The 12,288-nt window shown below is 46.7% G+C and overlaps 1 protein-coding gene across 1 annotated transcript; it reads right to left on the reverse strand.

Annotated features, from left to right (window-relative positions):
• Positions 1 to 654: 654 nt before the first annotated feature.
• Positions 655 to 10,453, reverse strand: rplp1 (ribosomal protein lateral stalk subunit P1). The gene is made up of 4 exons (XM_070895848.1): positions 10,244 to 10,453; positions 6,658 to 6,732; positions 1,798 to 1,906; positions 655 to 782 (listed from the first exon to the last, which is right to left on the reverse strand). The coding sequence occupies exons 1-4, from the start codon at positions 10,313 to 10,315 to the stop codon at positions 703 to 705; spliced, it is 336 nt and encodes a 111-aa protein (XP_070751949.1). The 5' UTR covers positions 10,316 to 10,453; the 3' UTR covers positions 655 to 702.
• Between the last annotated feature and the right edge of the window lie 1,835 nt (positions 10,454 to 12,288).

Here is a 12,288-nt window from a genome sequence, read left to right on the forward strand (position 1 = left end):
CTGTGCAGGTATACAAGAATGATCCCATGGCTATGCAAAGAACAGGGGAATTCCCAATATTAATCCTTCCCCAAACATCACCCAGAGTAACTGGCCTACCACACAATTCGTTGGTTGTGAAAGATGCTATATAAATGTGCATTCTCTATTGTAAAAGTGTTCCTGTAAAAGCCCCACAGCAGTTCCATAAATGTAGTCCCTGAGAGAGATACAGCAGCTAAGGCATAGTAAGTAACTAATTACTAGGGGTTGTGGGGAAGTAGAGCTGAGTCCATGATCTTATTGAATGGCGGAGCAGGCTTACGGGGCCTATTTCTTGTTAATGGATTTTTTTTTGGGGCCATGATTGAGACCGATGTCAATTAACAGCTTTTGATGGAAGATGCATTTGTGTGGGGGCAAGCATGGTTATTAACAGCACTATATAAATACAAATAACCTCCCTCTTAAAATTTAGGAAAATATCCCAGCACTCAGTCATAACTATATTAGACTGGTGAACCCAACACTATGTACAGTACTGACTGCTGAGACACCCAATTTCTGTATTGCAACCAGTAATGCCAATTCTACCCCAATGAGTCTTTAGGACAGCTGTTGCACTAACCGATCTTTAAATGTGTGTTCATGGCAACTCATGTAACATAAGCATGATTCAGTTTTTATATTTTTAATTGTTTAAAATTATGTTCCATGGCACATTTAATCAAAGAGACCAAAGCCCATGTCATCGTCAGACTCTTCCGATTCCTCCTGCTTCTTCTCTTCCTTTTTCTCTTCAGCTGTAGGACAGAAAAATGATTTTAGTTCTTCAGTGCAAACCAGTACAGCGCTGATATGAGTAAAATTACCAACAAAAGTCTGAATCATTCTCATCCGCCAAACGTTGGATGTATTTATTCAAACATGTATTACAGCAATCAAAAGCTTGAAGAAAATATCCCGATAATGTATTTGGGGAGGGCTAACAATGCAAGGGAATACACAATAAATGGTAGGACAGGGAGAAGTGCAGAGGGACTTGAGTGCATATCCACAGATCTCTGAAGGTAGCAGGCCAGCTAGATAAGGCATACGGAATACTTGCTTTGGCTAATACAAAAGAGGTAATGCTTGAACTGTAAAGAACTAGTTAAGCCACAGCTGGAGTACTGCGTACAGTTCCGGTCACCACTTTACAAGAAAGATTTGGTTCCATTAGAGGGTACAGAGGAGATTTACAAGAATGTTGCCAGGACTGGAGAATTTAACAATGAAAGATTGGAAAGGCTGTTTTCTTTTGGCTGAGGGGGGACCTTATTGGAGGTACATAAAATTATGAGGGGCCTAGAGTGGATAGGAAGGACCTATTTCATTTGGCAGAGGGGTCAACAACCAGGGGGCATAGATTTAAAGTAATTGGTAGGAGGTTTAAGCCAGGAAAGGTTTTCACCCAGATCGTGGTGTGGGTCTGGAGCTCACTACCTGAAAAGGGTGGTAGAGGCAAAAACCCTCACCACATTTAAAAAGTACTTGGATATGAACTTGAAGTGCCATAACCTGCAAGGTTATGGACCAAGAGCTGGAAAGTGGGTTTAGACTGGATTGCTCTTTGTCGACTGGCATGGACACTATGGGCTGAAATGGCTTCCTTCTGTGCTGTAAATTTCTATATAGTATTACAGCAATCGAAGCTTGGAGGAAACATTACAATGAATGATCGTTGGTGTTTTCAAATGGTTCAACTCCAAACTGTCCTTATCTGAATTAGTGCTGCCACTCCCGACAATGAGGTAAATAGCTCCTTCGAATACTCACCAGCAACAGGGGCAGCGGTGGAAGCAGCTGCAGCAGCTGGGGCACCACCACCACCACCACCAGCACCAACATTACAGATCAGACTGTTAATGTCAATATTTGCCAATGCCTGAAAAAGAAATATGCAAGTTAGTCTACTTCAGCAAGTCTTCACAATCTTTCACTCAAACAAGGGAAATTAGGGATAGTATTAAATCCAAGGAAGAGGCATATAAATCGACCAGAAAAAACAGCATACTGAGGACTGGGAGAAATTTAGAATTCAGCAGAGGAGGACAAAGAGTTTAATTAGGAGGGGGGAAAAGAGAGTATGAGAGGAAGCTGGCGTGGAACATAAAAACTGACTGCAAATGCTTCTATAGATGTGAAGAGAAAAAGGTTAGTGAAGACCAATGTAGGTCCCTTGTAGTCAGAATCAGGTGAACTCAATGGGGAACAAGGAAATGGCATGGTATTGGGAATAATGTACTGACGTGGATAGAGAATTGGTTGGCAGACAGGAAGCAAAGAGTGGGAATAAACGGGTCCTTTTCAGAATGGCAGGCAGTGACCAGTGGGGTGCCGCAGAGTTCAGTGCTGGGACCCCAGCTATTTACAATATACATTAATGTTTTAGACAAATTAATTGAAGGTACTATTTCCAAGTTTGCAGATGACACTAAGCTGGGTGGCAGTGCGAGCTGTGAGGAGGATGTTAAGAGGCTGCAGGGTGACTTGGACAGGTTAGGTGAGTGGACAAATGCATGGCAGATGCAGTATAATGTGGATAAATGTGAGGCTATCCACTTTGGGAGCAAAAACAAAGGCAGAATATTATCTGAATGGCGGCAGATTAGTAAAAGGGGAGGTGCAAAGAGACCCGAGTGTCATGGTATATCAGTCATTGAAGGTAGGCATGCAAGTACAGCAGGCAGTAAAGAAAGCAAATGACATGTTGGCCTTCATAGCGAGGAGATGAGAGTACAGGGGCAGGGAGGTCTTACTGCAGTTGTACCGGGCCTTGGTGAGACCACACCTGGAGTATTGTGCACAGTCTTGGTCTCCTAATCTAAGGAAGGATGTGCTTGCTATTGAGGGAGTGCAGCGAAGGTTCACCAGACTGATTCCTGGGATGACAGGACTGACATATGAGGAAAGACTGGATTGGCTAGGCTTATACCTCACTGGAATTTAGAAGAATGAGGGGATCTCAAAGAAACTTATAAAATTCTGATGGGACTGGACAGGTTAGATGCAAGTAGAATGTTTCTGATGTTGGGGTAGTCCAGAACCAGGGGTCACAGTCTAAAGATAAGGGGTAAGCCATAAAGGACTGAGGAGGAGAAACTTTTCCACCCAGAGACTTGTGAACCTGTGGAATTCTCTGCCACAGAAATATGTCCAGTTCATTAGACATATTCAAAAGGGAGTTAGATGTGGCCCTTACTGTGGTGTATGTAGGCACTTTAGTAATGACTCCACGAGACAGGGTATGATACTTAAACTGTGTAGTCCTTTATTTGCAGCTCCTGAGTGACAGCAACAAGCTGAGAGTTCCCTTTTATACTGGGCTACCTGCTGTGTGCAGGCAACCCCTAAGTCTCCAGCAGCAGCACCCTCTGGTGTACTGGTAGGGTGTGTACCGTATAAGGGTACATTCAATGTGGCATAACAGTGTTATAGACATCACACAGTAAACAGGCATGCATACACAATGAGCATTTTTCATATCCTTAGTCATGACCGGGGGAGGTGATCAGTGGTGGGCTATGGGAGGTTGTGGTGAGGGTTGTGTGGTTGCCAGGTGTGACCCCTGTGCTTGAGGCTGGCCTCGTACGTTTCCCCTCCCTCACACACAAACCAAGTGGGTGTCACTGTTGTGGGATCCCTCGGGGAGGTAGCCATGGCAGCAGTGGGTGGTTGTGGGGTGGTGGGCAGGGCCACAAGACTGTGTGGGCTCCTTGTCCACCAATTGGGATGAGGGTCAGGCCATTCCAGGGTTTGCCAGGGAAGCTGGAGGATATTGGCCTCATGCTCCTGGTGGCCAGGGGCTGAGGACTGGTCTGGTGCAGGTTGCCATTGGTGGTGGCTGGGCTGCCCATTGACCACTGTCCCTGTAGTGGGTCTGCTCCCACTGCCTGTGTGTGTCCTGAAAGGGGCATCACATTCATTCCAAAGGTCCAGGCTACATGGTCAGGTAGTCTGCTGGACCTGGGGGTCTCCCACAGGGAGATTCCATTGGCATCAGCATGGTCCCTGTAGGACTCAATGTCCTTTGGCAGTGTCCGACTGGTATACATGACACCTTGGCTCTGATCACACAAGTTGAGCCTGCATTATACATTCTAGCATTTGCATCACTTTTGGGTGTCCTGGTTTCACCAGACATGGTTATATTAGGCATTTCACAATCTCTATCATTACTGTTAAGCATAATAAACTTGTTCTTAACCTTACTGACACCTGCATTCATCTCAATAGTCACATTAGTTAAACCAGCATCAAAATTCATTGTTACAGTGCATACATTTTCATACTTGCACCCTTTAAATCGCATCTTTAGCTTTAAAGTCCGTGCATTCAAATAGTTGAAACTTCCCCATTAAATTTCTTTGGTTACCGGTCTCCTTTAAGGGAGCCTTCAAATCCGATTGGCCGCTTGGTGTCATGTGATGCTCCTCCATGCTCACTGGTGGCATGGCGGCAGCCATTTTGATTACAAGTGTTTCTCCTTGTGCTGTAGCCATTTCCTGACTTTCCTGCAGGAGGGCTGTGGTGGTCTTTCCTTCCACGGGGCCACTTCACCTGATGTGAACCCGGTTCATCCAATTCCTGCCCAGCAGCATGGGACCATCGGCAGCTACAATCCACAGGGGGAGTTTGTTCAACACGCCGCCCTGGGAGACCTGGACATCTACACTGCCAACGATTTGGATTTGGTATAGATGAGCAGCTTTGCCTGGACAGGAGACAGTTTTGGTTGAGTGGCAGGATTCATCCAAATTTTTTCAAAGGTCATTTGGCTCATCACAGACTGGCTCGCCCCTGTGTCAATCTCCATGGAGACTGGGACCCCATCGATGTCCACTTCCATCTTCCAGAGAACTTCTGGTGAAGCAGGTAAAGATTCCATACTCTTCTTCCAGGGTTTGAGCAGCTTAATCTTCATCTGTGTTGGAGCCCCGGTGATCAGCCAACTCAGACAGTGAATACAGCCTTTTCTGCACATTCTCTGAAGGTGCCCTTTCTCTTTGCAGCCTTTGCATGCATAGTCTTTGTAGCAGCACTGGTGGGCCCTGTGGTTTCCTCCACAGCGCCAGCACGGGGCCATCTGGTTTGCCCCATGTGGCAGACTCAGGGCAGCATTTCTGCCTTTAGAAATATCCATGCGGTGCACTGCGCTCGCCGGTTTAGAGTCCTGGGTCAGTATTCGCCTGGAGTCGCTGGCCGAAACCATATAGGCCTGGCTCACTTGAATTGCTTTCCGCAGGGTAACCGTGATGTCAGCCGAGAGCAATTTGTGTAGGAGGCCTGCGTGGCTGATTCCGATGACAAACATGTCCCTTAGTGCTTCATTAATCGCCAAAATCACACGGTGCAACTAGTCTTAAGTGTGCAGCATACTTGGCAATTTCTTGGCCCTCAGGTCACCGGCAAGTGTAGAACCGGTGCCTGGCTGTGAGGATGCTTTCTTTCGGTTTTAGTCGTTCCTGTATGATTGTTACAAGTTGCTCATAGCTCTTGGTGGTTGTCTTTTCCGGGGCTAGTAAGTCCCTGACGAGACCGTAGATGGTGGGCCCACAACTGCTAAGCAGGATGTCCCTGTGTTTGTTCTGTAGTGTAGCCGGTGTGTCCCCGTCCAGGTCGTTGGCTATAAAGAAGTGTTCCAATCTTTCCACAAAAGCATCCCAATCTTCCCCCTCTGTAAATTGCTGAAAGTTGCTGAGGTTAGACAAGTTGAGCGTGTAGTTCATGACCTCGTATTCCCGTCACCAGTTGTGGTGTATGTAGGCACCTTTAGTAATGACTCCACAAGGCAGGGTATGATACTTAAACTGTGCAGACCTGTAGTCCTTTATTTGCAGCTCCTGAGTGACGACAAGCTGCGAGTTCCCTTTTATACTGGGTTACCTGTTGTGTGCAGGCAACCCCTAGGTCTCCAGCAGCAGCACTCTCTGGTGTACTGGTACGGTGTGTACAGTGTAAGGGTACATTCAATGTGGTATAACAGTTTTAGACATCACACAGTAAACAGACATGCATACACAACACTAATGACTAAAGGGATCAGGGTGTAATGAAAGAAGGCAAGGGTGGGGTACTGAGCTTGCATGATCATATTGAATGGTGGTGCAGGCTCAAAGGGCCAAATGGCCTGCTCCTGCACCTATTTTCTATGTTTCTAAAACCATTAACTCATAGGGGCAACACACTGACTGGCAGAAACATTCAAAAATCCTGTAATTTCCACAGCTTGTTCATACTCTGCCCACATCTCCAATCGTTGACCAAGTGGCAGCAGGACATTCTCATTTAGGTCAAATCATAGGCAAGCTAAGCCCATTCCTCCAGGGGCATCAAACCCACATTCCTTCATTGTGGCATGGGCAGTCAAAGTTTTGGATGTAAATCTCACTCGAGACTTACTTTAGGGTGTCCCAAGATCATGAGGCACTATATAAATGCAAATATTCTGTCCACACCACCCCCATCAGACCAAAGTACCTTGTGCACGAGGAAAGTCTCTAAACTCACTCATCTGTTTATAGCAGGTTTTTTTGGGGGCGGATAAGGGGGGATTGTCAGTTACCCTATGCCAAATTACCCAATACAAACCAAAATGGTCAAACTTAAACTACCAGCTACTAATTTTGACATTACCTTAGCAAAGAGACTGGGCCAGAAAGGCTCAATGACTACTCCAGCTGTCCTGATGAGGGCATTGAGTTTGTCTTCCTGGAAAAAAAAGTGTGAATAAATTGTGTAACTTTTATATACTTCACTTCAATCAAGAGTGCCATTTAGATCTGGTTATTTACTTGTACAAATGTAATCCAATTTAAAAGTCTCAAAATGAAACACATATCTGCAGTGCTATTCACATAAAAGCATGTTCACAAATCAAACAACAAATGGCAGAAATTTGGGGGACGATACCAAAGGAATGTTTAGCATGATCAGTAGGATGGAGATAGCGAGGCAAAACAGTTCAGAGGACAGGGTGTAGTGACTAATGGACAGTAGAACAGGAAATTAATCCAACCATCAAGAGAACTTGAGAGTCCAGGCAAGATATGTCTGCTGGAAAATGCTTTGGTCAACTAGATGGTTGTTGTGAAAACAAGGATGGTTGGCCGTTAGTGCACTGGAGCAGCTATAGACAGTTCAGCTTGGGAAGGAAATAAGCATTTCAAAAGCCAGCCGTCGTTTTAAGTCTTGCTACAGTTATACAGGGTTTTGACAAGGTCCCACACAAGAGATTAGTGTGCAAAATTAAAGCACATGGTATTGGGGGTAATGTATTGACACGAATGGGGACTGGTTGGCAGACAGGAAGCAAAGAGTAGGAATAAATGGGTCCTTTTCAGAATGGCAGGCAGTGCTGGGACCTCAGCTATTTACAATATACATTAATGATTTAGACGAAGGAATTGAATGTATTATCTCCAGGTTTGTATTATCTCTGGGTGGCAGTGAGGAAGATGCTAAGAGGCTGCAGGGTGACTTGGACAGGTTAGGTGAGTGGGAAAATGCATCAAAGATGCCATGTAATGTAGATAAATGTGAGGTTATCCACTTTGGGGGCAAACACAGGAAGGCAGATTATCTGAATGGTGACAGATTAGTAAAAGGGGAGGTGCAACAAGACCTGGGTGTCATGGTACATCAATCATTTAAAATTGGCATGCAGGTACAGCAGGTGGTGAAGGCAGCAAACAGCATGTTGGCCTTCATAGCTAGATGATCAGTATAGGAGCAGGGAGTTGTACAGGGCCTTGGTGAGGCCACACCTTGAATATCATGTAGTTTTGGTCTCCTAATCTGAGGAAGGACATTCTTGCTATTGAGGGAGTGTAGCAAAGGTTGACCAGACTGATTCCTGGGATGGTAGAACTGACATATGAAGAAAGACTGGATCGACTAAGCTTATATTCAATGGAATTTAGAAGAATGAGGGGGATCTCATAGAAACAAAAATTCTGGCAGGATTGGACAAGTTAGATGCAGGAAGAATGTTCCTGATGTTGGGAAAGTCCAGAACCAGGGGTCACAGTCTAAGGATAAGCCATTTAGGACCGAGATGAGGAGAAACTTCTTCACTCATAAGTGTGAACCCGCGGAATTCTCTACCACTGAAAGTTATTGAGGCCAGTTCGTTAGATATATTCAAAAGGGAGTTAGATGTGGCCCTTACGGCTAAAGGGATCAAAGGGTATGGAGAGAAAGCAGGAATGGGGTACTGTAGTTGCATTTTCAGCAATGATCATATTGAATGGTGGTGCAGGCTTAAAGGGCCGAATGGCCTACTCCTGAACCTATTTTCTATTCATTGGTGAGGCCACACCTGGAATACTGCGTGCAATTTTGGTTTCCATATTTATGAAAGGATATAGTTGCTTTGGAGGCAGTTCAGAGAAGGTTCACTAGGTTGATTGCGGAGATGAGGTGGTTGACTTATGAGGACAGGTTGAGTACGTTCAGCCTCTACTCACTGAAATTCAGAGGAGTGAGGTGATCTTATCGGAACATGTAAGATTGAGGGGGCTTGACAAGGTGGATGCAGACAGAATGTTTCCACTGATGGGGAGAATAGAACCAGGGGGCATAATCTTAAAATAAGGGGGCTGCCCATTTAAAACTGAGATGGAGAAATTTATTATCTGAGGGTTGAGGATCTGTGGAATTCACTGCCTCAAATTTGTGGAAGCTGGGACACTGAATAAATTTAAGACAGAGACAATTTCTTAACCGATAAAAGGAATAAGGGGTTATGGGGAGCGGACAGGAAAGTGGACCAGAGTCCATGATCAGATCAGCCAAGATCGTATTAAATGGCAGAGGAGGCTCCTGCTCATATTTCTTACGTTCATATGTAATTACAGAAAGGGCAGATGTGTAAATGTCTCGGCAATTCACCAGATTCAGAATGGATAGCCCAGTGCCAGAAAGTAGATCATAGTTGCAGGCTACCAGATTATCACAGCCAGAGGCACACAAGCACTAGATTTGGCAGGTAGTATGATTCAATCATATCAGCATTCAGCCAAAAGCCTCGCCTTATCCAAAATGTTAGCTACAGACCACACCAAATATAACGCTGATGGTGGAAAAGAGAGAAACATCAGTGTTCATGTGGAAGTGTCAATATCTCTTATGGAGCCATTCAAACCCATTCACCTTCCTGCTCTTGCATAAAGATAAAAGCAATAATAAATATGCTTAAATGTATAACTGATTTTAGAACAAACACTACAGGGGATCCTCGCTCTTGCGCACCCCCTCCCACAATGTGGTGGTTGTGATGGGCATCAGGTGAATGGTGATAACGGGAAGAATTTTTTAAAGTTTTTTTTTGGAAAGCATTTTCAGATGCAGTAATGTCGTTTTTGCAAATAGATGTGACTATGTCAGAGATTAAATAAAGCCTTCAAAAACTGAAATTCAGGGCAAGCTGCCGACACAGGCACCTTTGCTCGACCCCAAGCGAAGACATCAATGTCAGCACCAGCCCTTGGGCACGAGGTTTATAAGCCTATAACTCAGTCTATACTGGTTTATGTTTGGAAAGAACAGCAACTCAGCATTTCTATAGGGAAATCTCACGCTATTGAAGAATGTGTCTCCTGATGCGAGCCGCTGGCAATACGGTGTTCCTTTAAGTAGAGGGAAAACATGTGGAGGAGCCCCCAGCAGAAAAGATCTGGGTTGGTGTTAGAATGCAAAGTCCAAACTCAGGCAGTCAGACACAAAAGCCACAATTGCAGTTGCAAACTAACAAAGAATTCAACTGAACTGAAGCAAAAAAGTTAGCAGCTCAGAGAGACTTGAGACTTTGGTACGGGAATTGAGAACTGAAGGAGTGGGTGCAAAGCTCGGGTTGGGGAGGGAGGGAGGATGGAGACCCCGGCCGTGTGCGGTGCGACCCCCTCGGGGGGGGGGGGGGGGGCAGGCCGAGCCCGGCCTCTCGCCGTGTGGTGGTCCCAGGTCCCGACACGTGTCCCGGGCACCCGAGGCTCAGCCACACCGACCAGGCCCCGGCACATTGCGCCAGGACAGACGTCGGCACCAAGGCGAGTGCTTCCCCCTTCTCACCAATCCTACCCTCCCGGAGCAGCGGGCGGCTGGCCGTGGCCGTGGCCGTGGCCGTGTCCCCCCCCCCCCCAGGCGCTACCTCAAGATGGCGGCTCCCGGCCCGGGCCTGCCCTAAGATGGCCGCCCGCCCGCCCGCGCGCCCTCTCTCACTCACAGTCACGGTGACCTCGTCGTCGTGCAGGATGAGGGCGCTGTAGATGCAGGCCAGCTCGGAGGTGGAAGCCATGGCGAGGGTGGGTTTCTCTGCGGGGCTGCGGGTCCGATGGTGCTAGTCGCCGGTGGGATTCGGCCTTAGCTTCGATAAGAAGAACCAAGCACTTCCGAACCGGGCAGAGCGGGAAGAGGGAAGGCCGGCCCCGCCGCGGCGCTTAAATAGAGCAGGGGCCCGCCGCGTCACTGCCGGGTTACAGCCGCGTCACTGCCGGGTCAACCGCACTACTCAGCCGGCTCGGGCAGCGGCCTGTTCTATTACAAACCAAGGGAAAGACTTGCATTGAAAGAGCGCCTTTCACAACCACCGGACGTCTCAAAGCACGTTACAGCCAATGAAGTACTTGTGGCGTGTTGGAATGTGGGAAACGCGGCAGTCACTTTGCGCACATCATCATCATCGGCAGTCCCTCTGGGTCGAGGAAGACTTGCTTCCACTCTTAACATGAGTTCTTGGGTGGCTGAACAGTCCAACACGAGAACCACAGTCTGTGTCACAGGTGGGGCAGATAGACGTTGAGGGTAAGGGAGGGTGAGACAAGTTTGCCGCACGCTCTTTCCGCTGCCTGTGTTTGATTTCTGCATGTTCTCGGCGATGAGACTCGAGGTGCTCGGCGCCCTCCCGGATGCACTTCCTCCACTTAGGGCGGTCTTGGGCCAGGGACTCCCAGGTGTCAGTGGGGATGTTGCACTTTATCAGGGAGGCGTTGAGGGTGTTCCTGTAACGTTTCCTCTGCCCATCTTCGGCTCGTTTGCCGTGAAGGAGTTCCGAGTAGAGCGCTTGCTTTGGGAGTCTTGTGTCTGGCATGCGGACAATGTGGCCTGCCCAGCGGAGCTGATCGAGTGTGGTCAGTGCTTCAATGCTGGGGATGTTGGCCTGGTTGAGGACGCTAATGTTGGTGCGTCTGTCCTCCCAGGGGATTTGTAGGATCTTGTGGAGACATCGTTGGTGGTATTTCGCAAACAGCGATTTGATAATGACCAGATAATGTGTTTTTTTTGTTATGTTGAGTGAGATAAATATTGGCCAGGACACCAGGGATAACTCCGCAGCGCTTCTTCAAAATAGTGCCACTGGATCTGTTACGTCTATCTGAGAGGGCAGACAGACCGGGAAATGGCAGATACATTGAACAAATATTTTGTATCGGTCTTCACAGTAGTCAAGAGGCTATAGGGAGGGAGGAACACAATACAATCACTATAACTAAAGAAGTAGTACTTGGTAAAATGATGGGACTAAAGGCGGACAAGTCCCCTGGATCCGGTGGCTTACATTCTAGGGTCTTAAAAGAAGAGGCTGCAGAGATAGTGGATGCTACCAAAATTCCTTGGATTCTGGGGAGGCCCCAGCGGATTGGAAAACCGCAAATGTAACACCCCTATTTAAAAAAGGCAGACAGAAAGCAAGAAACTATAGACCAGTTAGCCTAACATCTATCGTTGGGAAAATGCTGGAGTCCATTATTAAGGCAGCAGGACATTTGGAAAAGCATAATTCAATCAAGCAGAGTCAACATGGTTTTATGAAAGGGAAACCATGTTTTGACAAATTTGCTGGAGTTCTTTGAGGATGTAACGAGCAGGGTGGATAAGGGGGGACCAGTGGATATGGTGTATTTGGATTTCCAGAAGGCATTCGATAAGGTACCACATAAATGGTTACTGCACAAGATAAAAATTCATGGGGTTCAGGGTAATATATTAGCATGGATAGAGGATTGGCTAACGAACAGAAGACCGAGAGTCAGGATAAATGAGTCATTTTCCGATTGGCAAAGAGTAACTAATGGGGTGCTGCAGGGATTGGTACTGGGGCCTCAACTATTTACAATCTATATTAATGACGTGGAAGAAGGGACTGAGTGTAATGTAGCCAAGTTTGCTGATGATACAAAGATGGGTGGGAAAGCAAATTGTGAGGAGGACACACTTTTTAAAAAAGGAGGGAGAGAGAAAACGGGTAATTATAGACCGGTTAGCCTGACA

The sequence above is a fragment of the Pristiophorus japonicus genome, chromosome 1, assembly GCF_044704955.1.
Source record: "Pristiophorus japonicus isolate sPriJap1 chromosome 1, sPriJap1.hap1, whole genome shotgun sequence".
In the NCBI taxonomy this organism is placed as follows: Eukaryota; Metazoa; Chordata; class Chondrichthyes; family Pristiophoridae; genus Pristiophorus; species Pristiophorus japonicus.